At 37.3% G+C, this 24,123-nt stretch overlaps 2 protein-coding genes and 8 non-coding genes across 10 annotated transcripts in view; 8 read left to right on the top strand and 2 right to left on the bottom strand.

Moving 5' to 3' along the window:
• Nucleotides 1–1,716: 1,716 nt before the first annotated feature.
• On the top strand, nucleotides 1,717–2,235 carry LOC136247358 (olfactory receptor 11A1-like). Its single transcript, XM_066038977.1, has one exon. It carries the CDS (start codon nucleotides 1,717–1,719, stop codon nucleotides 2,233–2,235), a length of 519 nt encoding a protein of 172 aa, XP_065895049.1.
• A 2,807-nt stretch (nucleotides 2,236–5,042) lies between these two features.
• The window catches only part of LOC136268340 (cytoplasmic dynein 2 heavy chain 1-like), an 82,881-nt gene continuing 63,800 nt past the window's right edge, over nucleotides 5,043–24,123 (bottom strand). The window contains exons 36-76 of the mRNA XM_066063647.1: nucleotides 23,334–23,491; nucleotides 22,927–23,173; nucleotides 22,595–22,746; nucleotides 22,187–22,331; nucleotides 21,638–22,049; nucleotides 21,251–21,483; nucleotides 20,341–20,937; nucleotides 20,039–20,176; nucleotides 19,531–19,805; nucleotides 18,440–18,563; nucleotides 18,083–18,204; nucleotides 17,714–17,800; nucleotides 17,526–17,652; nucleotides 17,069–17,223; nucleotides 16,749–16,845; nucleotides 16,406–16,504; nucleotides 16,114–16,237; nucleotides 14,152–14,315; nucleotides 13,644–13,898; nucleotides 12,921–13,064; nucleotides 12,776–12,865; nucleotides 12,594–12,659; nucleotides 12,287–12,415; nucleotides 11,837–11,968; nucleotides 11,202–11,274; nucleotides 11,038–11,147; nucleotides 10,866–10,916; nucleotides 10,607–10,732; nucleotides 10,297–10,407; nucleotides 9,982–10,134; nucleotides 9,709–9,790; nucleotides 9,492–9,628; nucleotides 9,381–9,440; nucleotides 9,220–9,324; nucleotides 8,628–8,744; nucleotides 8,345–8,452; nucleotides 7,923–8,024; nucleotides 7,371–7,573; nucleotides 6,657–6,732; nucleotides 5,667–5,783; nucleotides 5,043–5,346 (exon numbers count right to left, since the gene is read on the bottom strand). Of these exons, the coding sequence (XP_065919719.1) occupies nucleotides 5,185–5,346; nucleotides 5,667–5,783; nucleotides 6,657–6,732; nucleotides 7,371–7,573; nucleotides 7,923–8,024; nucleotides 8,345–8,452; nucleotides 8,628–8,744; nucleotides 9,220–9,324; nucleotides 9,381–9,440; nucleotides 9,492–9,628; nucleotides 9,709–9,790; nucleotides 9,982–10,134; nucleotides 10,297–10,407; nucleotides 10,607–10,732; nucleotides 10,866–10,916; nucleotides 11,038–11,147; nucleotides 11,202–11,274; nucleotides 11,837–11,968; nucleotides 12,287–12,415; nucleotides 12,594–12,659; nucleotides 12,776–12,865; nucleotides 12,921–13,064; nucleotides 13,644–13,898; nucleotides 14,152–14,315; nucleotides 16,114–16,237; nucleotides 16,406–16,504; nucleotides 16,749–16,845; nucleotides 17,069–17,223; nucleotides 17,526–17,652; nucleotides 17,714–17,800; nucleotides 18,083–18,204; nucleotides 18,440–18,563; nucleotides 19,531–19,805; nucleotides 20,039–20,176; nucleotides 20,341–20,937; nucleotides 21,251–21,483; nucleotides 21,638–22,049; nucleotides 22,187–22,331; nucleotides 22,595–22,746; nucleotides 22,927–23,173; nucleotides 23,334–23,491 (6,165 nt within the window). The 3' untranslated portion in view covers nucleotides 5,043–5,184. The remainder of the gene's footprint in view (nucleotides 5,347–5,666; nucleotides 5,784–6,656; nucleotides 6,733–7,370; nucleotides 7,574–7,922; nucleotides 8,025–8,344; nucleotides 8,453–8,627; nucleotides 8,745–9,219; nucleotides 9,325–9,380; nucleotides 9,441–9,491; nucleotides 9,629–9,708; nucleotides 9,791–9,981; nucleotides 10,135–10,296; nucleotides 10,408–10,606; nucleotides 10,733–10,865; nucleotides 10,917–11,037; nucleotides 11,148–11,201; nucleotides 11,275–11,836; nucleotides 11,969–12,286; nucleotides 12,416–12,593; nucleotides 12,660–12,775; nucleotides 12,866–12,920; nucleotides 13,065–13,643; nucleotides 13,899–14,151; nucleotides 14,316–16,113; nucleotides 16,238–16,405; nucleotides 16,505–16,748; nucleotides 16,846–17,068; nucleotides 17,224–17,525; nucleotides 17,653–17,713; nucleotides 17,801–18,082; nucleotides 18,205–18,439; nucleotides 18,564–19,530; nucleotides 19,806–20,038; nucleotides 20,177–20,340; nucleotides 20,938–21,250; nucleotides 21,484–21,637; nucleotides 22,050–22,186; nucleotides 22,332–22,594; nucleotides 22,747–22,926; nucleotides 23,174–23,333; nucleotides 23,492–24,123) is intronic.
• Nucleotides 13,180–13,252, top strand: Trnat-ugu (transfer RNA threonine (anticodon UGU)). The gene has a single exon. It is a non-coding gene; the product is annotated as a tRNA-Thr (tRNA).
• Trnat-ugu (transfer RNA threonine (anticodon UGU)) lies at nucleotides 13,333–13,405 on the top strand. Its single transcript has one exon. It is a non-coding gene; the product is annotated as a tRNA-Thr (tRNA).
• Nucleotides 13,486–13,558, top strand: Trnat-agu (transfer RNA threonine (anticodon AGU)). The gene has a single exon. It is a non-coding gene; the product is annotated as a tRNA-Thr (tRNA).
• Trnat-agu (transfer RNA threonine (anticodon AGU)) lies at nucleotides 14,605–14,677 on the top strand. The gene has a single exon. It is a non-coding gene; the product is annotated as a tRNA-Thr (tRNA).
• Trnat-cgu (transfer RNA threonine (anticodon CGU)) lies at nucleotides 15,777–15,849 on the top strand. The gene has a single exon. It is a non-coding gene; the product is annotated as a tRNA-Thr (tRNA).
• Nucleotides 18,818–18,890, top strand: Trnat-ugu (transfer RNA threonine (anticodon UGU)). Its single transcript has one exon. It is a non-coding gene; the product is annotated as a tRNA-Thr (tRNA).
• Nucleotides 19,016–19,088, top strand: Trnat-agu (transfer RNA threonine (anticodon AGU)). Its single transcript has one exon. It is a non-coding gene; the product is annotated as a tRNA-Thr (tRNA).
• Nucleotides 19,225–19,297, bottom strand: Trnat-agu (transfer RNA threonine (anticodon AGU)). Its single transcript has one exon. It is a non-coding gene; the product is annotated as a tRNA-Thr (tRNA).

Raw genomic sequence — 24,123 nt, 5'->3', positions numbered from 1 at the left:
ATGAACCTATTAATTGTATCTAAATTATAATCTAATGCTTTGTACTTTGTGGTTTCAGTGCATTAGTAATTCTGTGTCAAAATCTGATACATAATGGGCTACTGTACCTTTACAAGGAGCAAATTTTCACTAGGGACCCGCCGATTATGCTGGCATAATTATGAGCATAATAGGTGCCTGAAAGCATTGAGCATAATGCTAGCATAATGGGTAGAATATTTGTGTAATAGTATGAATCCTTGCTTATCAAAGTAGCTATCACAGAAAGATCGATATACTCTAATAGAACAGTCAGTAACTCTAATAGAACAATCATATAGCTGACTGTTCTATTAGAGTATATCGATCTTCTCTGTAATATGCAGTTTGACAAGTAAGTTTGTGCTTCAGCGCCACTTATTATTTATCCATAAACTGGAAATTATTAGTAGAGCATGAGAACTGAGGCATAAATAATTGGGCATAATTTGAGCATAATAGGTAAGTATTGAGCATAAATTTAAGCATAATGGGTAAATTTTTGAGCAGTGCAGCATAGCATAATAGGTAAAATTATGAGCATAATCGGCGGGTCCCTAATTTTCACAGGATAACTTTGAACCTATGTATCTCATCTGCATATATATAGAACAGATGTTATCATAGGTCTAGAGCTATATAATGTGACTAGCAGTTCTTGCTGATTGTCTGTGACTTTGTTATGAAGTATAAAGCATCTGAAAAATACCGTAATTCGCTTTATTTTTGTGAAAAAAATTTCGTGATAACATTTTCGTGTAAAAATATTTTCGTTTGATTTACATGAATGACTGCTCTATTAGAGTAGTTCGATCGTGCATAAAAATTTTCGTGCAAGAAATTTTCGTACAAATTTTGCATACGAAAATATTATTTTACAGCAAAAAAAGCAAATTACTTTATACTGCTGTGCAATTAAATACAATACTGCTGTGCAATTGAATACAATTTTTTCTTTGTTTTTCAAACTTCTAAAGTAAAGAATTCAAATTTAGACGGTGAATTAAAAAAATAATTCAACCAAATAATTAACTGGGATACAACCAAAACAAGAAGGGTTGTGTGAGTAATAATAATAATTGCTTTTGTGTTTTAGTAGTAGCACCAACTACTATAATACTAATAATAATAATAGGTTACAAAGTGTTACGTAATTACTAATTGGAACATGGGTGAAATAATTGGGATAATATATTCTCATCCTGCATGTATAGTATAGTTATCACAGGTGCTTTATTTATTTATTATTACTGTGAAAACTTAGCAAACGAAGACTACACACAGGGAGGAAAAACACTTATACATTTGTAAACACTTTCTTAGTTTTATAATTGTTATTTCCCTTAAATGTGACAGGATCTGCGAAAAGGTGTCTTATAGCCTTTCCAAGTTTGATGAGTCATAACTCGTCAAGTGTTTAACGCATTGTCTTAAAATTACATCCAGGAATAGTGTTATGTTAAGAGTGTACGGTGACCAAATTTCAGGCAAGTACGGTAACTGTATAATATGTTCTCGCAAGTCAAGTTATGGATTGCCAAGTACAAACAATTGGTAAGGCTATATAAGACCCCTTTTCGCACAAATAGTGTTAATTATCAGAGTCTGGTTAAAGTAAACTGTAGGCTTCATAGTATTACATCACAATGCCTCAAAGTACAGAAAAAAGAAGTGAAACTGCATGTGAGAGTTTCAGGAATGGATGAGTTTGCTGAGATGTCTGTTTTTGGTTCTGGGGTGAGTCAGGAAACAACCTCAACTGGTGATCAACAAATTCCTTCTCTGTCAGGGTATGTTGCCTACTTGTCCTTGGTGTTACAGTTGATCATGACCATGGTGATCTTTCTAATGGCTGGTTGGGTTTTCATCACCATCAAAGCTACAAGAAGTTTGCACAAACCTCATGACATCTTTGTGGCTAACCTGATGATAACTGGCATGATACTGGTGATTTTTCAGACTGCTGTCACTATTGATTATGTGATTGGGGTGGATTTGCTAAGCTGCAAAGCAAGACAATTCTTTTTCTCACCAATTGTGGAAGTACATTTCACATACTTGATGATATCATTCGATAAGGTGATAGGTGTAGCATTTCCTTACAAGCATAAAAGAATTATGACGCCTCGTGCTGTTGCTAGCATAATCATTATTACATGGGCTTTGGCTATTTCATTGTCAGTTGATACTCTTTTAAATGACTATGATAGTCTATGACAGTATGATTTTTGTGTATCACTTATTGTGATTTCAAAACGTTTTATTTTTCACATGTTACTGGTATTCATGGCATCATCACTTACAATATCACTTAACATCTACTTATCCATCAAAGCTTATAAAGTCCACAAACAAATTGAGAAGGAAACCAGGTTATCGGGGGGCAGCAGTGGAGTTCAATCGTTGAAGAAAAAGCACAACAAACTAAAGAAGGACCTAAAGCCTATGGTAACATTGTTAATGCTTATAATTGGGAGTTCAATGATTGCATTTTTGTTTGTGCTACTGTTGAACATATCAAAGCTACTTTGGGATGATCTAGTCATTATGAGAGTGGAACAAGCCTTGCATCCGAACATCGCATATGTAGTGCTACTTCTCCATCTTGTTGTATATGGACTGTATTTCAAACAGGTTCGTGACCAAATGGTGAGAAAATTAAAGAATTTGCTTAACAGGTACAAGTTCAACACAGCAGTTGTTGCTCCACTTCCACAAAGAGCTGTTTGAATGAGACTGCTTGACTATAAATACTTCATAAAATTATTATTGTACTGTTAGAGTTATATTATTGGTGATGACCCGTTTTGATTTTTAAATTCTGATGCGAGTTTGATTATAAATGTTTTTGGTTCTATTTTGTTTACACTGTAATTTCAGTTTGTATTGCATGTGTATTACCAACCAGCCTGGTTTACAGTGGAGGCAATTACAATTATAACACCCAGGAGCGTTCCCGGCAGTCAGGTGTTTGAAACTGGCACCACACAGAAATACTCAGTATTGACAGATGTTGGCTACATCTTCACTGGGAACTGGGTAGGGACTTATACTGCGGGTAGTACCTTTAACAGTGACCAGGTTTTTGATGGAAGAATACCAATGGTCAATGCCCATAGGAATAAGATCACCTATTACCCATCAAAAAGAGATACTGCCATAATTGGGGACACTGAGGACATCCTTAAGAATGCAAAGTCGCCTGATATAGATCCACAGATACTAGTACTGGGACTTGAGAACAACTCGCCCAGGATGCAGGGAAGGGACCTACTAGTTGATATTAGAGTAACAAGGTGGGGATGGTTCACTAAGGCATCATGATCAGTTGAAGCCAGTTATGGATTTACCTAGCAACTTAGATCCATCATGCTGCAGGGGAATAGCAAGAAGCAGGCACTCGCAAGAATGGGACTTACACTAGAGAGCAAATTTGAGCCAGGGGAAGATGAAGAAACTGACGCTTAAAGAAACTCTGGTGTCCTGAGTATGACGTTAAACTGCTTAGTGGTTCCGTTCTTTGTTTTGGTTTTTGGCCGAAACCACTTAGGTTAAGCTCTTATCACATGTTATGATGTATAGGTATTTTACCGGGGCCTACCCCATTACCTATTGTACCATAAAAGTCATACTTGTGTTTGTATAAATTTGCGTACTTTGTAAGCATTATCAGTATACAGACTTACAGAAATAAGCTGCATGCTCTTATGAGTAGTGGGAAATCGAGACTGTAAAATTCCAGTTCTGAGGGGTTCTGAGGGGGTGCATACAAAAGTTACAATAAAGCTACAACTTTCAGTCATATAAATCCTTGACATAAAAATATTATAAACTCTCACCATACATATTATTAATGACCCATAATCTTTACTATATATCCCTAGCTTTCCTGGAGACACACAGACACATACACACTATATAATACAGTACAGTAGTAACTATATAATGAGGATCATGGAAGTTTGCACTTTCTCATTCAATAAAAATTAATATTGACCAGAATCCAGCCTTACAATACCCTCATGGTGCCTTGGCAGCATTGGTGTGTACCAAACCTAAAAAGGCGTCTTCAGTATGACCTGAAACACGTCCAATAAGTTGCTACAAAATGTATACCGGTATTTTGAGGAATTTTCTATATATTGCTGACTGACTTATTTAGTGATTCCTACAGACATGCGTAACTCAACAGTCTGTGGCTGGGGCTATGGCTTGATTTTTCACTGTTCAACGTTGCTTCAGTCTGACAGGTGATTATGGCATACCATCGTACAACTAGTATTTTAAAAATTGTTAATTTAAAAATGAAGTAGGGATCTATGCAATAAAAAGTAGTGAAACAAGAGACGAATGATGGTATTACAGCATAGCTCGGTGGGAAAGTCCCTACTTTGGCATTGAACAATAACTAACGTGCCAAAGTAGGGAGTTCCCATCGAGCTATGCTGTAATACCATCATTCATCTCTTGTTTCACTACTTTTTATTGCATAGATCCCTAATTCATTTTTAAATTAACAATTTTTAAAATACTAATTTGTTTAGTTTTTTGTTGTAGCACAGCTAGCTAGTTACAGCTTATTAAAGTACGTACTGTGCCAAAATTGGAAGCACATAGGCCTGTAGTAGCATTCATAGCTTACTTTTGATCGTAGTAGCAGTGGAGCTCAGATCCATGACCTGTCTCAGTGCCAGTTTGAACAGGCCCTATCAGTTGTCTGGAGCTTAGCCTCAACTAACAGGATGAAGTAATAAAATTTCCACTCGAGTACTATCCAATCACACGAATCACTTGCTGATCTCGCCGTCCGGTACTGAGTAGCTGCAGTTGTAAAATCAAAGGTGGCAGCCAAGAAGTGGCTACAATGATGTCAATGCTAATAAATTTTAACAGTACATTATTAACATTAATATTATTGCAGCCATTTCTTGGCCTCCACTTTTGATTTCACGATTTTTTTCACCCAAGGCTGCACCCTTTTTGACAGCTTGGCTGTTATTGTGTGGATACCAAAGTGCTGGAAATTTGACACTTATTCCATAGCATCAACACAAGTGACATGAACAACATCCAGTGTGTACTTACTTACTACATACCATAGAAATTTACAATACACACAATCCATATACACTATAATAATTTTACTACATGTTATAGTTTTAATCACTAGGAAGTGTTCTTTAAGAAGATGGCTGCTCCACATTGTATCCACGGAGTCACTTTACCACTACAAGGAATACTAAAACAAGTCACCAGTTTTTCTCTTGTACTGTCATAGTAAACTGGTAGTATTATACAGTCACCAGGTGGATATGGTGGAGACGTCTCCTGTTGATAAAGTGTATAGCAAAATGGTATTCAGTTATGCATACGTAACTATTATGCAGTCACTATGTACTGTACATATTATGTATGCATGTATGTACTGTACATTGCATGCATACACTGTTACAGTAGCATAGAACCAACAAGAAGGTTTCAAATGGATATCTAAACTTGATTCACACAGGTAACAAATAGACTGAATTAAACAGAACAATCTTAATACAGAGCCTCCGATAAAAGGCACTCTTGTTCTGACTATTAAAGTGGCTACACCTACTGTACTAATGATTCTACTGGTGTACGTATGTAGGTCTGTTCTGTACCTTGTGTATCCATGCAATTGAACAGACTGGGAGAGCAGACAGACTGGGAGAATTGTGCTGGTTCTCTGTCAACCTTGAGCCATCAAAACTACAGCCCTCTAACTGTAGACCAGCCACCTGTAGACAATACAAAACAATTACTCACATTATGTATATTAGAGCACTCAACCACTCTAATAGAACAGCCACATTAATTATGTAACTAGCTACTAAATTTGCTTATAGCTAACAACAAACAACAAATTTAAATACCACTTCTGAGCTTGTTCCACCAATACAGCAACATGCCAATCCAATCCAATCCTGATTCTTACCATTAGATTTCACCGATACAGATACCGTAAATTACTATATATATATATATCTTTTATGCTGACTTGTAATTGCTTCTACATAGCTGTATTGTAATGCGCTACCGGTATTTATTTGCACTAAAGTTTATAACAAATATATATTTCCAAGTTAGCTGTATGTGATTGTTCTATTAGGATTTTTATAACATACTGAGTGTTCTGTTAGGTTATCTCAACGATGTCATGCAAATTTGACAAGTTGTAATGCTTACCAAAACAAATCCCACACTTTTATGCTATCAAAGTCCAGATTTTGCTAGTATGATTATGAAAATTGGTACAAGTTAATAACCAATATCAATCAATACCAAAGCAGCAAATATCTACTCCAATTTGATACTGATTATTGGTGGAACACTATCTAAAATACAAAAATTTTCTGGCTGATTCCCTGAGACCATTTTATGTACATTGTATGCTTCCAATTCCACAGTATAACTTTCATTGTCAAAGTTTCCCATCCCACTCTTTGACCTATTCTACTGCTCTTTAATGTATGATACATCAATTAATAGGTATATAAAACTGGAGTGCTTATATAGATTCATAAACACCAAGATGACAGAAACAACTACATTAAAAGTAACTGCACAGCATGACACTTTAATGTATACACACATGTGTGTGTGCTGCTTACTTTAACAGAATGATTAAGTCCGGCTGATTTCCATGAGCACACAAATTTCAGACTGTTCATAGAACATTTTACAGCTCTGGTGCAGAAAAACAGGATTGCATAACAAACAAAAAACTAACAAGAAAGATAAAGTGGCGGTCACCTGGAAGTAGTGATTTTTGAAGTCTTTGAAAAGTAAAGCCAAGAATCCATTTACATAGTTGCATCATACGATTAGCTTTTATGTAATATTAAAAGGCCCCTCTGCATGTTAAGGGTCACAGCATTACAAGCCTGTTGAAGAAGACACCCTATAAGAAAGTAGGATATCAGAGATACCTTGTTTGAAAGAGTTTATGTTGTATGCAAGAAACTTTGGTGGTATACGTCATCTTTGGTTTTTGTTGGTATGCTAGAGAGTTTACAATACTTTCTGCATCAGTTTGTACTGTACATGTATATACCAGTGAGGAAGACCTATTGTTCACAGGGCGGCATGTTGAAAAAAGCTTTTTTTGTACTCTGCTAAATATGATAGCATCGTTTCTCTTTGACACAGGCTAGTCAGCATAGGAATAGTATAGGAATTGATGTATCCCTTGGTGCTGAGTGTTTTGTCACGCTTGGCTAGATGTACTCACAGTGGAGCTTTGAAAACAATACATTTCAGTAGGTGACCACTACCTTAAAGTTCATGCCATACACACTGTATCATAGGCTTTCAATCAATCATACCTGGCAGTTTGTTGTCTTAGAGCATTAAGGAAAGTGTCAGGATGAAATAGTTCAGACAAGTCCAGTGTAGTGTTAGTGAGTAGTTCTCCGGTAGATGCCTTCTCTTCCCATGATCCTAGTGCTAGTGTTTTAGCTACTAGTGACCGCAAGTATTGTGGGGGTTCACTAGGTCCATCCCATGCCTTCACCCAGGATGATGGTATCTACGTATAATACATGTGAGACTATACAAAAGAGCACATATTCATTGCACAACTCCAGAAACTATTTACAATATTGCAATGTGCTTGTATTCATGACACTCAACAGTCGAGGCAGTGGGTGAATAGGTACAATGCTGTACTTATACATCCATCCACCCACCCACCCACCCACCAACACACATACAGACACAGACAGACAGACACATAACTTCTCTAAACATACATTTAAAAGGTTGAGGTGAACATTAAAATTTAAAATAAAATAAATACACAAACATGACATAATAGTAATAGGCAATGTATACAATGACTGGGATCATGTACATTAATACTTGAGGAGCACATGTACCTCGTGTTTCATCAAACTACTGGCCAGCTTCTGCACTGCTGAGCTGAGCAGTGATACACCCTTTAGTACTTTGTTCAGTGCAGACAGGCTAGAATGAATTGTCTACAAGGAAACAATTGTTCAGTAAACATTATGTGTAACTACATCATACACAAACACCATATGCAACAAATTACATGTACGTGTACGTACTATAAATATTTTACAAAGTTACACTTTGTGTACAGCCAAATACTTGCATAGGAAAATTGTGCAGTTTATGTACAAAATATAATTTGCATGATAGACATTCACTGGTTGTACAAATCTAGGGAGAATGTTTGTGACTGAAGAGTAAATTGTAAAAGATTCTCGGAATAAATTGTACTATCTGCATGTGGATGCAAGCAGCACACTGCTCCACACAAAATAGCTGTGCTAACCTGTACTAGTTTGACTGCATTATATCTCTCCAGAGCAACAAATGCTGCAACTGGTGACTCTATTTTATCTGATGGAGGAGATATCTTCTTATTGATCAGTTCAGATCCCTATAATGTACAATGGCAATAAACTGTGCTAAAAGATGTGTGGGTAGGAAATATCACCCTATGAAAAAAACTATTGCACATATAATAAGTATTTGAGAAATTCCTGCATTCTTTAAGATACATTCTATGCAAATTTATAATCTTTCCCTTGATAGTTTGAATACTAGCTAAATACCTGATTAAGTTTCTTCCACAGAGTTAGTATTGGGGACAACTCATTTGTCCATTGCTCCCTATCAAATTTGTCAGCTATTGTGTCTGCCCTCATCAACACCTTCAACTGGGATATTACCTGATGGAGGTACAGTACATATGGAATGTGAAACAGCACCACCACACTATATATTTGCATACATACGTGCATCCATACATACATATGTACGTACATACGTGTGTACGTACATACGTTTGTATGTACATACTTGCATACACACATACATACACACACATACATACATACACACACACAAACATACATACATACATACATATACACACATACACACACATACATACATACATACATACATGCATACATACATACATACACACACACACACACATACATACATACATACATACATACATACACACATACATACATACATATACACACACACATACATACATACATACATACATACATACATACATACATACATACATAATGTACTGTAGCACAAAATGAACTAATTTAACATTAGCATACTATTTGTTGATGAATACATACGTACATCGCATACATTTAGTAACTGTTATATTCTTGCCTTAGCACTGTTGGTTTGTTGTGCTGAACGTTCAATGTTGGCAGGTAGACCAAAGAAAGATGGTTTGTCTGTTTCAGGCAGCGCTGCAATGACTGAGGAATAATCCTATATCACAGAGAAAAATATGTAGCAGTGCCACTCATAGGAATCATTGTCCATACCTGGATCCTACAAGAACTAGGTAGACTCACTGCACCAGCTATTCTAACCCTTGAAGCACTCTGTAATGAAGACATTAAGAACAGTAACACATGATCTATTTAGTAATTCACCTCTCCAGTTAGTAACTTAGCATCAAACAGTTGTAGCAGGTAGGACTGGAGTACTCTCATGTCATAAGTGTTGTCTACTCTTCCTCCATAAATGGCATTCTCCATTAGACCATGCATAAACTGCCATGACACTTTACCTAGAGTGATTAAGGGGATATTTCTCATTACAGGTCTAATTACCAATACACAATCTCATACATACTAACTACACCCATACCAGGAGATGAGAACAGGCGATCAATAATGTTGGCAGCAGCTCTCAAGTCTGATGTAGAGAACTCATAGAACTTGGACCATCCCTACATGACATCACAGTGATCATATAAATCACACGGGTGTGAATAGTCTATTTATAGCTGTCAACTATTAAGTAGCTATTTATAGATACTCAAGTTACTTGTAAAGAGAAGTGTGACTTTGTGTTTGGTTAATGTCTTCAGTACATGTATAGTTTTGGAATACACACATAGTTCAGTATGTGTTACTGTACCTGTGGTATATAAGTCCTTCTCTCTTGAACCACAGCATGAAGCCATGCTAGTGTGAAGAGTGCTTGTGCCCTGAGGATGCTTCCTTGTCCAATATAATCAGCCGACCATGACTCATATGTTCTCTGCAAGTTCTTCTTTACTCCTGGTGGGGCCTACAATAGTGTAGTACAAGTCAGTAGCTGCATGTACAGTACACCTAGCCTCATTTGTAAACACACACATGTACACATGAAAAGGATGTGTTAAGAGCAGTCAGCACATTATATGGTGCACACACAATCACAACACTGAATACACACACTTATTGCACGTACCTCATATGTGACTTTGAAGCTGGACTGTAGTAATATTGTGGGGAACTTTGGATGAACCTCAGAAGTCAGCCATAACCTGAAGTTGTTGTGAAGTTCCAGTGACTTTATTTCCTATAGGATAAATGTACATTTAAACACATAATAATTGTATACACAACATACGTATCTTTACTTTGAATATTTAATGTACTGTATGCAGCTATCATATGTACAGTAAACTGCCATAGAATAATATCTGGTGTGCATATACAAGTACATATTTGTTTGTACAATATATCTCATAAATTACTGTCTGCATATACCCCCTTACCTTTTCCAATGCTGGTAGCCAGCTAGTAACCAGGTGAATATTCTTCAGACACAACCAGTGTCCCTTACTAGCACACTCCCTCAACAGTTGAATAGCCACAGTGGCCTGACCTTGACCCATTGCAACCTGTAACACAATCGCCAAAATGATTGTTATAGAATCCATACACTGTATGCAACTTGCAAGTGGCAACAGCGTATATACACATGCATGTATCCTATATAGTTGATCAAGATAATTACTTATGCATATGATGTACCTGATGATAACAGTCACTACCGACAATCACATCAGCCAGTTCTTGTAGCTCCTATACACAGAGAAGGGTTTGCTTTTACACACATTTTAATGTATGCATGTTCTATATACACAAAATGTAAAAAATAAAGACCCTCAGATATAGAATTAGATTTGCTAAGTTGTCAGATTACCTGTGAAGGGTCCACTCCCGGAGATATTACTAGCAGAATTGGCTCAGATGATAATGTCTCAGTCTCATACAGTCTTCTAAGATTGAACATTGGTGACAACTCATTTAAGCCTATACACCAAAACTGGATACTTTGTATGGACAATAAATATTATCTACACATACGGAGAGATTGTGAGGCAAACATTTCCATTGCACTTTGTAGCCTGTCAGGTCTCAGAGCTTGAATGATCAGCACCTAAAGTACATGTCACATCAGGTCATCAGGAACAATAAACAGTACTTGGTCACAGGTTATGCATGTATATAAAACTATAATAAAAAGATACCATGCTTATTAAAAAACAAAAACAAAACAAAAAACATGGATATGTAAGCCACTCCGAATAACATCTCTGTTTCCCGTTCACCGCCCGCGTCTGGTTACTGTCAGTTCAAAATATTCCATTATTCCGCATTCTTCCATTATTTTCTGGTTATTCTTGCATACTGTACAGGCTCAGTAAAGCCATCTTGTAACAATGTCAGCTCACATATCAACAGTGCTATCAAATCTCATGATAGTGTTATTTTTTTGCAACTTAAAAAGGAAGGTACAAGCTTTTATGGTTGTGCCAGACAAATAATGGCTTAAGAAGCCGCCAATCTTATAATGGAATAATGGACTGCCTACCCGCATGCAAATATGCCTTAGTCTAGGATGGGAAACAGAGAATTATTTGGAGTGGCCTAAGGTGTAAATTGAATTGACAGATCTTATTGTAAGTACAGTCCACATGATCATAGATTTTATACAGTACTTGTTGGAATGGAGATATCTTCTTCATCAGTGATGGTGGAAACTCCCTCTCACATTGAGAACTGGAGGCAAACTGTGCCCATTGTCCAGTGTTGCCGAGATCCAGTGATGCATACATTGATGGGAAGGTGTTCTGTGAAGAAATGTATGTACATTATACATGTCTACATATACGTATACATACTGCATTAAAATGCTATTATTGTTGTATGTGTATACTGTACATATGATACATAGTACAAATGAATGTATGTCAAAACATTCAATTGTTTCAATTGTTTATTATTTGTGTTTATAGTCACGTACAATTATGTGGTATTTATGCAGTCTACTTATATTCTTAAAATCATAATGCAAGTACATATGCATGTACAGTATGTTGTGTTCTAAACTGACAAATGAACAACATAGGCATAAAATCTATGCTACCATTGGCACAACTTGTTTTCACCTTTAGCATGCCAAGTTGTTGTGCTTGTTCAGGATTACACCATGATGGGAGAGCATCCTTCAAATGTTGCATTGACTCCTTCTTCCTTAACAAGTCTGACACTATTAACCCCATGAAACACTCCCACTCCTAATACATTAGAATACGAAGAATTTTTTGCTGAATACATCTGTAAAATGTACACATTGTATAGATGTCTATTGTTAGTACAATGGTGAAGATGGACTGACTGACATAACATGTACAACCGGTTAAACAAGATCAGAATTATTTGAAGCTGGTTATAATACTGTTAGTACGTGTTTACCTTGTCCTGGAATAGCTCGGGATGTGCTCCATGCACCAAATGCATTGCAAACATTAGTCTGTCCTCCTGAAATATGTAAAACAGCTTCAAAATTGCACACAGATCTACTGTACACAAACTTACTGCATATACAACATGCATGTGAACTATAGTACTACGACAACATACACAAACACAATTACCTTGAAGAGTGATCTACATATGTACTCATACACCAGTGACTGCATTGTGGATGCTAAAGTTCTTATCCTCAGCTCAGTATTGCCGACATCCTATGTGTGTACAGTACAGGCGTGTATGTATAATTACAGGAGCAGAATACTTCACCTTTTCTGACTGCAGTGCTCTTTGGAACAGTCTGAAGAATGATGCCAAGCTAAATCGATACATGTTGTTCAACTTTGATAAGTCACTGATCACAAAGAACAGTGTACTGCCTTGTTGTGCCAGTGGTAGATAAGCATCTCTCTCCTACGGACAAGTACTTTTTGACGTTGTTTATATATGAACATATACAGTGTATGAACGTAAACACTAGTGTACTATATGTAGTTAACTTCAGTAAAATATTCTTACATCACAGCTAGCCCTTGTAGCTCAGTGGTTAGAGCACTGGTCTTGTAAACCAGGGGTCAAGAGTTCAATTCTCTTCTGGGGCTTATTTCTTTTTCTTTTTTGCATCCACTTTAGATGATTGATGTAAAGAAGTATACAGAACTACAACACAATACTATGGCTAGCCCTTGTAGCTCAGTGGTTAGAGCACTGGTCTTGTAAACCAGGGGTCAAGAGTTCAATTCTCTTCTGGGGCTTATTTCTATTTCCTTTTTGTATCCACTTTAGATGATTGATGTAAAGAAGTATACAGAACTACAACATAATACTATGGCTAGCCCTTGTAGCTCAGTGGTTAGAGCACTGGTCTAGTAAACCAGGGGTCAGGAGTTCAATTCTCTTCTGGGGCTCTACTTTTGCTTCTACATCCCTTTTTTACTTTGCTATTACATGTAGTTTTTCATTCAACATAAGAGATACATAAACAAGAAGTACCTTGTCAATTGAAGCTTGCAGAGTTACGGATTCTTTTAAAGCATTGGCGATGGTAATACCTTTTGCCTTAGTCTCATTCAGCGAATCCAACAATGTCTTGTTTTCCAGGATGTTACCCTCAGCCATGGCTAACTCCTGTAGCAGGGACTCCTCCAGTGCAGCTAGTTGTACCTTCAGATCCTCCTCCTTCTTCAACAACTCACTCTTCCTCTGCTCTAGCTCTGGCTTCTCATGTTGGATAGTTGCAGCAAGCAGCTACAGTGAAGCATTATGTAGTTACAGTGCTACATATAGATTGTATGTACACACATAAATTTATTGCTGTACATGTGTCTTAGATACCATGCAAAAGGTTTATGAAGGAGTCATAAATGTATCATATCCCAGCAAACTACTGTACATAACCACAATGTAGTCAATTTACAAAACAAACAACAGCTACAAAACTGGGTGAGCTGATTGCAGTACAGTAATCACAGCAGGTGCACATTTCAATCTACGGGTATACCTGTGCTGTAAGGCCAGCTTTAGTGGTAGTGAAGTTTACTTCAGAAATAATGGAGGCAGCATCAGAAGTGATGTCTGGTAGAGGGTTACGGGTGGTCAGGAAGAGTCGGAAGTCTTCATTATAGTCAATAGCTTTATCTCCTATCTGAACGACATAACGAGGTCCTGCAACAGAACAATCATTAAACTATATTAAATCCTTAATTAGGAGCACTTCTTTAAAAGAAATTGTCATTACAGTGGCCATACTAAGTGGTATTGAACATAGGTAAATCATGACAACATCACCTCAATATTAAGGTTATGAGTTTTGGTTCAGAAAGTGGTCCTGTTAATACTGTAAAGTTTCACTAGACCAAAGCTGTACTGATGCACATTAAAAATGGTAACTGTTTTTTTTTTTTTGATTTTATTAACTTCAGAAAATGTGGTTAAAAAACTCATCATACAGTTAGCCCTAGTAGCTCAGTGGCTAGAGCACTGGTCTAGTAAACCAGGGGTCAGGAGTTCAATTCTCTTCTGGGGCTTTAGATTTTTTTTTTAATTCAAATTTTTCAATTTACTCTTTGCAACAATCATTCAACAATGCATAAAACCACTAAATACTCATGTTGTCAGCTCTTGTTGCTCATTGGTAAGAGCATTGGAGTTTTAATCTCTTCCAGGGTTGTTCTTCTTAATTTCATTGATCTGCTGAACAAACTGTGTGTCACAATTTTGTAACTCTTTTTTTGTTGTTGTTGTAATATTCAATCTATGCAAAACATCCAAGCTGGGTGTGGCCTTCAAAAGCCTGTTACATTAGGTACACCCAGCTTGGATGTTTTGCATATGTAATGTAACAGGCCGCCATCAAATGGCTGCAATGAATAATACATTTTAGTACACACAAAGCTATAATTAAAATCATGGTGTGGTGCACCAGCTTTCTTGACTGCATGACACACCACTGTGCGTCTTGATATCTTGTTGTAAATAAAATTTTCGTAAAAAAATAATTTCATGTGGTTCTGACAATGCTGCTACTTGACTAAATGCATTACTGTAAGCGTTGATTGTATTAATGATGAAACGCAATTCTCTTTTGGGGCTGATATTTTTTGCTAGATTTTGCTCACCCAAACTCTTTACAGTGGTTTGTTACAAAAAGAATATCACCTTGGCGAGAAGAGTTCTACTTTTGGGGCCCTTGTGGTAAAGATAAGTACGCAAGAATTATAGTGGGTATACTTTCATTTTATTTCTAACTTTATACACAAATTCATGGTGTAACTTTAATTGTCTCTGTACTATAAATATGTATGTATGTAGTTCAGCTAGCAATGTAAAATGGTACAACATAACTACGTACACACAGCATAGCTAGAATAATTCCTACTGGAATATATGGTGCCATTGTATAGGGATTACCCACAGAGTTATGTTGTAATACCATCATTCATACACACACACAGATATCTTGTTTCACTACTTTTTATTGCTGGAAAATTCTCTGTGCTGTACTTATAATAATTTTTAATTGCATTAGATATAATACACTTAACCTAGCCTCCAATTTATTGTGTATGACTTTTTTGTTTTATGTTCTGATTATCAAGCTACTTAGAAAAATGATGATCACAGCCAGCCCTTGTAGCTCAGTGGTTAGAGCACTGGTCTCGTAAACCAGGGGTCAAGAGTTCAATTCTCTTCTGGGGCTCACTTCCTTGTTTTTTTTTTGTTTTTTTTTTTGGTGTATTATGACTTTAAGTAAATAGGGTAGTTCAAACCATGTGTTTCAATGTGCACATAAGTGTACATGTAAAATATTGCTGTGAATTTATAGATTTATTCCAGCCTTGAGCTGACACATTGACAACCTAATGTGTATATACCACAAGTCCACAGTTGGGCATCTATGTATGTACAGTCTGTATGTGTTATTGACAGTTATTGAACACATGCAGAAGGAAAATTTTATAACCTTGGCTAACAAGATCCTTCCTCAACAGTGGATAAAGAATTGGCTCTACTCCATCCACTTCTTGAATGATCAACGTCTTACCAAACCTGACTGCTAACTCCAGTGAAGTGGTGAAGTTGGAATCCTACAAAATAAATAAAATTAATATAGACACATACCATTGTGCTTATTTAGCTACTCATGTATGTGAGTGTGTATATGAACTTTACACTGAAAGACATGGTTTAAGTACAACAGAGTGACAGTGTTAAAAGTAACACAAGAATTATTTTCACTTATACAAACTACAAACCTGCTGGTTGACCACTTCCAATCTTTGTTCCTTCAAGTGAACTTTCAGCCACTCAGTAGCTCGTTGCGATGGATCAATGAGAAATGGACACAATTGTCCCTATACAGACAAGGCAAAACTCTTACACAATAGCCTAACTGAAGTCTATAATACATGCTGTACGTCATGTGTTGCTCATTTGAACCATCTGTGTTACTACAAAACGCATCATCTACTCATAAACATTATGTACACAAAATAGTGAATGCTAACACAGAGTCTGTGTTTATGTAAATACTAATGTACATATGTATTGTATGCTGAACTGTGATATGGACACATCAGCTCAGCCATGCACCCTTACTTGTAGTATAACTAGAGCATTCTCCACACTGAGATCATCAGAGGGTAGTCCCTCTCCTTTCCACACCAACTGTTCACTTTCAGTACTCAAGAAGTACCTTAGAACAACAACAAACGAAGAGTAGTAACATTGACTGGTAAATATATCTTTATGTATACATTGTACCACATATATTACAGCAACTATGCATGTCAATCATTTATATACGTGTGTAGGTACGTACATATATACATTGTACACAGATACATACTACTGGCACATCATATGTACGTTTATAGCTTTTTTTGTAACAATGAAGTGTCTAACATAACTGGTTATACCTTAGATTAAAGGATTCCAGGTTAAGATGGTTGACCCAGTCAGACAACTTGCTGCGTCGCTCTCCCTCAGAGGCCTGACTGAGGTAAGTGATAAAACCTGCTGCTAGCAATGTCCTCTTGGGTAGCTGGTCTAACTCCTCCTTGAGATCTTTAACCTGAGAATGTAGATATCATGTATATCTATGTTGTGCAGTATGTGTAGCAGTCTAGCAGGAAGAATTCATGCTGTTGGTAAAAAAGAAAAACTTTGAAGCTATGAAATAGTCACCTCTCTACACATGCCAAGTGTAGCATTGATAGCAAGAACCAGATTAACTACACAAATTTGCAAGGCCAAATCCTCACTTAGAAAGCTGACTGTTACATTAGGTAGTGATCTGCTCATATAACCATCTTAATAAATATTGGCCCCAATGTATAATCAGGTTACAGTTACTGTTTACATGCTATAGTTTACCTGTGATGACCATCTCTTGTACTCTCCCTCTAGTTTACCGATCAAGTTCTCGGCTGCTCCAATTGTCTCATTTGCCTTATCCACGTCTAACTTGAGTTTGGCTGCTTCTGTAGTACGCTGTTCAAATCTGAATGCAAAAGAATAACACACATTTGTGACATATCATAGTAAATTTTGCATGTCTGTACTTTGTTCTGAGTTCTAGCACTTTCTTGTCTAAGCCTTCAAGAGCATGATTCAGCTTTCTTAGGCGGCTCACAGATTTCTCAAGATTTCTACACAAACACAAATGATAATGCTGATACAGCTGTAAGAAAGTAAATTCTATTCATATGTACAAGAACACTATCGTTACTACTGTACAGTGAAACCTCAAGCACTATTTCTATAGGTACACCACAATGAATACTCTACTAGAGTTGTTGCTGAAGTTTCTTCATAATCTTTCAAAATGCTATCTACTAGTGCATACATAGCCTCAATAATAAGTTATGAATATTGTCTTCACTGTCTTCATTCATGATGACTGAGTTTTCACTGTACACTGCAAACATTACTTGGACAGAGACGTTTGCTCCTGTTCAAGAGGATTGATCTTCTCCAGTACAACAGAGTACGTCACATTGGCCTTCACCCAACTTGCTAGTGGGGCAGCTGCTACACTAGCACGTTTAGCCACCTAGTGAAATAAAATGTGTAACATCTACTTAATAACATTCACCTATTGTGTATCACTTCTAGGGACAATATTCCATAGAAACTTCATATTACATGTACACATGAGTATGTACAAGCATATGTATGTAGGGGTGTCTAACTCAAAATAAGAGTCAAAATTTAAGGTCACACAGATACACATATAAAATGATGGTCAACTCTTATAGTTAAAATAAAAGGTGTGATGTTAGACTTACAGCAGGATCAAAAGATTTCTTATTCTTTTCCAATAATTCTTGAACACTGTCACGAATTTCTGGAGAGATCTTTCGGGCATTAAATGACATAATCTCCTCCTTCACACCACGCTTTGCCAAGAAGCTAAACAACAGGTTATACATAAACCCCACAACATTCAATGCATATGCACATACTGTGATGCATACAATACTTATAGAAGTATCAGATTTCATCTTACAGTTTGTACTTTCATATGTATGTACAAACTACACACAGCTGTATAAGTATGTGTGTACAGTATAAGTGTATTGTGCATGTGCATGCTGTATGTGTGTACTAAGTCTTTATTGGTCTTGTTAATAAGAGTACAAATGTAGTAACCGCTATATCAGTTAGCCCTTGTAGCTCAGTGGTTAGAGCACTGGTCTTGTAAACCAGGGGTCAAGAGTTCAAATCTCTTCTGGGGCTGTTTATCATTCTTAAATAAATTTTTTTTTACTATCATTACTTTTTTTAAATTTTTATCTCACAACACTTAACTGATTCATTGAATGATACAAAAGTGTATAATTCTATAGCAGTGTACACAACAAGCCCTTGTAGCTCAGTGGTTAGAGCACTGGTCTAGTAAACCAGGGGTCAGGAGTTCAATTCTCTTCTGGGGCTCTTTTTTTCAATTATTTTATGTGCATGCAAGCTGTACAAAAATGGATGTACATATCGTTCAAATTTTGCTAAATCTCTTCCTATGTGGTGTTTGAATAAGCTTTAAAACATACATAGCCATAAAAGCAAAAGATAAAGCCCCAGAAGAGAATTGAACTCTTAACCCCTGGTTTACTAGACTAGTGCTCTAACCACTGAGCTACAAGGGCTCAAAATGAAAAGCCTTGTTTATGCACCTTTTGAATACTTGAATAGATTGTATAGGTATCTTGCATGCTGTACACCTATGTACAATGAGGTTGCATACAGTGTATACATATCAATATAGAGAAAATAGGAAGCTCTGATTTAAATGTAAACCCATTCCTGAAAAGCAATAATTTTCATTTGCTTGCGTACCAATGTCTAGCTACAAAAGTGCTACTTATGCTTCACTCTATACCTTCTCATGTTCCCCCATGAAGTATCAAAGGTTCCCATTAGTCTAAGCACAGCCTCCAAGATGTCCCTAATTACATCAGGTGGCATACGGAGTGCCCTTATCTCAGACAGTGTCTCTGTCTTGATATTACCAACAGCCTCTTTGGCTTCCTTGACCAGTGGCTCAATGGTGGATAGCTCTATGTCAATAGCTTTCTTTCTCTTCTCTAGCTTTCCTCTCTCTTCCGATTGTTGTTGCTTCACTTTCTCAACTTCAGTCTTCTGCTCACTGGCTTGCTGGATAGTGGTAATTTGGACTAAATATATATGTACCTATGTATAGGCACTGCTACTACTGATAGCATACGTAAGTTGGTTGCCTTGTTTACAGTGCCATTGGTAACTATAAAATTCTGGAGTGCACATGTAAGCAAGTTGATACGTATATATATTTATACGTTGTTTTCAACACAACCTTAGTATTAACATACTGTATGAGAGCTACAGTACACATACGTTGTCATACGTACCTGCATACTAACAGTAATCTCCTTCAAGGCTTCGTCAGCTTCTGTTTGTTTCTGAGCTAACAGTGCACTCTGTTCAGCAGCTTTACGTTTAAGCTCATCAACCAGAGTAGTGGCCTCATTGAGTTTTGACAAGCCAGCCTGTAATAGAATAACAGGCAAACTATACGTACAAACTTTTTCGAGCATTCAGTAAATAAATCTACTCTAAAGAATATGTTTGTATGTACCCAAGTATACATGCAGTTGTGCAGAATGTGGAGAGGTAATGTTATGCCCTAGATGTAAATTCTAAAGGTTCACACCTGTAAATGGCTCTGTTTCTTCAGGATCTTCTGTTTCTTCTCACTATAGACAGCTTGGTAGGTCTTCAGTAAGGTCATATATCTCCTAGGGGTGGCCCCACTGGATAGACAGCTCTGGTGGATGTGCAGAAATGCCTTTAATAGTTCATCCCCACCAGACAAAGGTCGATCATTTGTCACAGCCATGGACCCACCCTTAGTACTATACCCACTCAACAACATACGAGGGATTTGTATCATACTAGTATAGGACCAGAATTCCATGCTCTGGAAAGAACAACGAGTGTAGAATGCTGGATTAGATTCGCAGTGTCTTGCAAAGTTTGGATTTGAAGAATCCATTATCAACACAACATGAAGATTAGACTTGATCCTTGAACAATAGTAAGAGAACAGAGTTCCTCTGTATCCTTCCTGAGAGGCAAGGTCTCTCAGAGGTGCCAGTAGTGGCTCAAGTTCTTCACTAGTGTAAAGGCCGGGAACTTCTCCAGCACTGAGTAAGCTGTTGGTCAACTCCATCAGAGCTGTGTCCACAAAATGATGATCTTCTAATAATAGTATGACCTGCTCTCCATCCAGCCCTGTCAACTGCATCACCTGTGATGTAACAGATATCTACATTACCTAGGATTTAAAAAAATACTATTCTACCATATTGATTTATACTGTTCAATGTATGTAAGTTGAGAATTCGAGGTATAAAATTAGATGAAGATAACATTAGCTCCCACTAATTCTGCTTAAGGATGTGCACATCTTTTGAGTAAAAGAAAGAAGTAGCACCAGACCTAGTGTTTAGTATTTTCTTTCAGTTAATAGTCCAGTGTTTCAGTATAAGTACTTCATATAATTCACATCTGTTGACGTAATTGTGCAATTAGCAATAGTTCTACAACACATATTATCGTACATTTTTCAGATCATTCTTGAACTGCTTCACTCCATAGTTACGGGACACATTAGGAGTGTATAGTGTTATCTGATGCATGAAGGCCACCAGTGATACAGCAGTCCTCCTGCCAACACCACTACGACCTCCCATCAGTAGTGATCCTCCTGGTTGTGTGAGAACCCTGTCCACCCTTGAAATGTGATCTAGTACTTCTTTGAATAGCAATATGTCCAGTTCACTCTGTTCACGACCTAGGGACAACCACAACGTACAAGTCATACACATCACCAATGAAGGCTCCGTTGTATCTACTGTAGATGTGTTATCGAAATCTTTAAATACACAATTGCTACAAACATGCATAGCTTTCTGTGCATATATAAAATATCTACCAAATACACTCACTGTAAGACAAGATGCCTTTAGCTACAACATCTTTCAAGTCTGGTGCTTCTAATCTACCAAGTGAACGGCCATACTTTTGAGCTTGGTCAGTTGCAGTGTTAGAGGGCATGGCTCCCCATGTGACATAGTAAACACCCTCAACGTCACCACCACTACCAAAGTCAATACTCCATTCTGACATGAGAATGGAACTTAACAAGCCATCAAATGTTTTCTGAGCCTTTTCACCAACCAGCCTGTCCCGGAACAACCTCTTAGCCTCATAGCTCCACACCTCCAACACTTCTTCACTGCTGCTAGTACTAGATTCTGAACTGAATTTGTACCTCAGTAGACTGACCACCCATTGGGTGAGGTCTCTTGGAGTGAACAAATAATGTGACTGATCATCAGTTGTGAATGTGCTTCTGATCTGTATGGGTAGATATGAGGTAGCATGAGTACGTATCAAGAATATATTACAGCAATTACTGCAGTACCATAATGAAATACTAGACTACCAGACTACTCCAATCACTGCAGATATACACACATACATACATGCTATACCTGTTCATATAAAGAAACCATGGAGCCAGCTAGGGAGTGTACTCTAGCAGTGGAGCCCCATATGGGATGAGCCCTGAGGTCACGATGAAGAACTGGTGTGAGGTAGGCACTGTAGACTGTCTGTAATTGATCTCTGTCTGAATAACTGTGGAAGAAAACAAAGCCTACCACTAAATTACTATGACTGGTTATATATGTATATTATGAGCTATAGTGTATGTTCATGTGCACATTCAGGTATCATGTTCTTATGGTTTATCTATATTTATAAGTTGTGTCATTAGAAAACATGGTAGATTGATAAATAAAGAACAGGACATCCAGTGTGCGTGTATGTATTATAAAAACGAGTACACATTGTAGCTATGTATTGTGTAATATTGTGTGTACACTATTATGAGTACTCACCCAATGGAGCATATTCTAACAACTGAAGTGAATCGAGTGCTGAGTGAGTGACGACCTAACATGCTGCCAGGGTTCATGGAGGCCACTATCTGCACACCTTCCAGCCCCACCCACTCCTGATTAGCATCATAGAACCCGTTGTAAGTCAACACCTGAATAATATATGAACATATAAAAATTACCATTATTATAATGCAAAATGTCCATAGATACATATGTACGTATGTACAAAGATTTACTATATACTGGACATACTGTACAAGTATACATGCACATGAGCACAGTTGACATATTGAAAGCTAGAACACATATGTATTAATTTAATGACAGACCTGTTGTAAGAAGGCGATGATTTGAGAAGTGCCCCACTTGTCAGGTTTAGGCAGGTTCAGATCCTTCAGATACAGTACCAGCCTCTCACAGTCCTTTGGCCTGTACACTCTGCCTGTGTTAGTGGACAATACCATACAAGTCTGGGATAGTTTCTGTAACAAGTGAGTAGCATTAGTCTGGGCACTACAGTGTACCACAGCAACTTGTGTAGACCTCAACTGATCAAACCCATATCTCAGCAATAACCTGTGTATGTACAATTGTTGTGCAACACTTACAATACAAACTCAAATCAATAGCAGCTCTGTATCTGCTAATACATGTACTCTATGTATTTTACTATCAATATTTACAGAATTAAACAATGATTTCTCTAATTGATAGTATAACTGTACAAAAGACGTACTCTTTTCCACATCCTTCTGGTCCAACTAAGATGAAAGGGTGCTTGTTGTTAGGGTGCAACCATGGTGTAATCATGTCAAGACTTCTCTGAATATCTGTTGTCAGGACAACTGGTAGTGATCCAGAGCTCAGGTGATCCACCCCAATATTGTCAGGAACCTACACAACAACATATATGTATGGTTGGTAACTAAACTACAGTTTATTTATATTGTCATAGTGGCTATTTGTTTTAAAAATACCACCTATTAAAAGCCAACTTAAAATAATTCCCTTCAAGGGTGTCGGAACCGGGAGGGCCAGTGGGGGCCGGGCCCCACACTATTTTCAAAAGTACGTTTTGGCCCCCCAGCTTTTTGGGCCAAGTGCTAGTAGCCAATCAGCCAATTAAAGTTATATACATACACAGAAAAGCATACCTCCATACGAGAAGCCATACAACCACCACACAAAAGCACTCAGGGGTGTGGCATCACCAGTCCACCGCAATCAAGCCATTCATTGTACTGTACGAGACACTGTATTAAACACAAAAGCACCTGTAATTTTATTTCTGTTCTGTTTACACGTGATATCTGTTGTTCAAATATTTCCTGGATCCTGTGCAGTGAGAAGTTAGAACAATAGAAAGAGTGTCATATCCGTGATGTGGGAAAGATTTAACTGTTGCTGACTACCGACGATTAAACCAGACATTTTGTGCTGAAGTTGATTTATGAAGAGAAACAAACAAGGATGTTGAAAATCGAAGTGGCCAACCATGAACGCAGTGTGGTATTCACATGATCTAC

This window comes from Dysidea avara, chromosome 1 (assembly GCF_963678975.1).
Source record: "Dysidea avara chromosome 1, odDysAvar1.4, whole genome shotgun sequence".
Classification (NCBI taxonomy): Eukaryota; Metazoa; Porifera; class Demospongiae; order Dictyoceratida; family Dysideidae; genus Dysidea; species Dysidea avara.
This window is presented reverse-complemented; position numbering and strand designations above follow the sequence as displayed.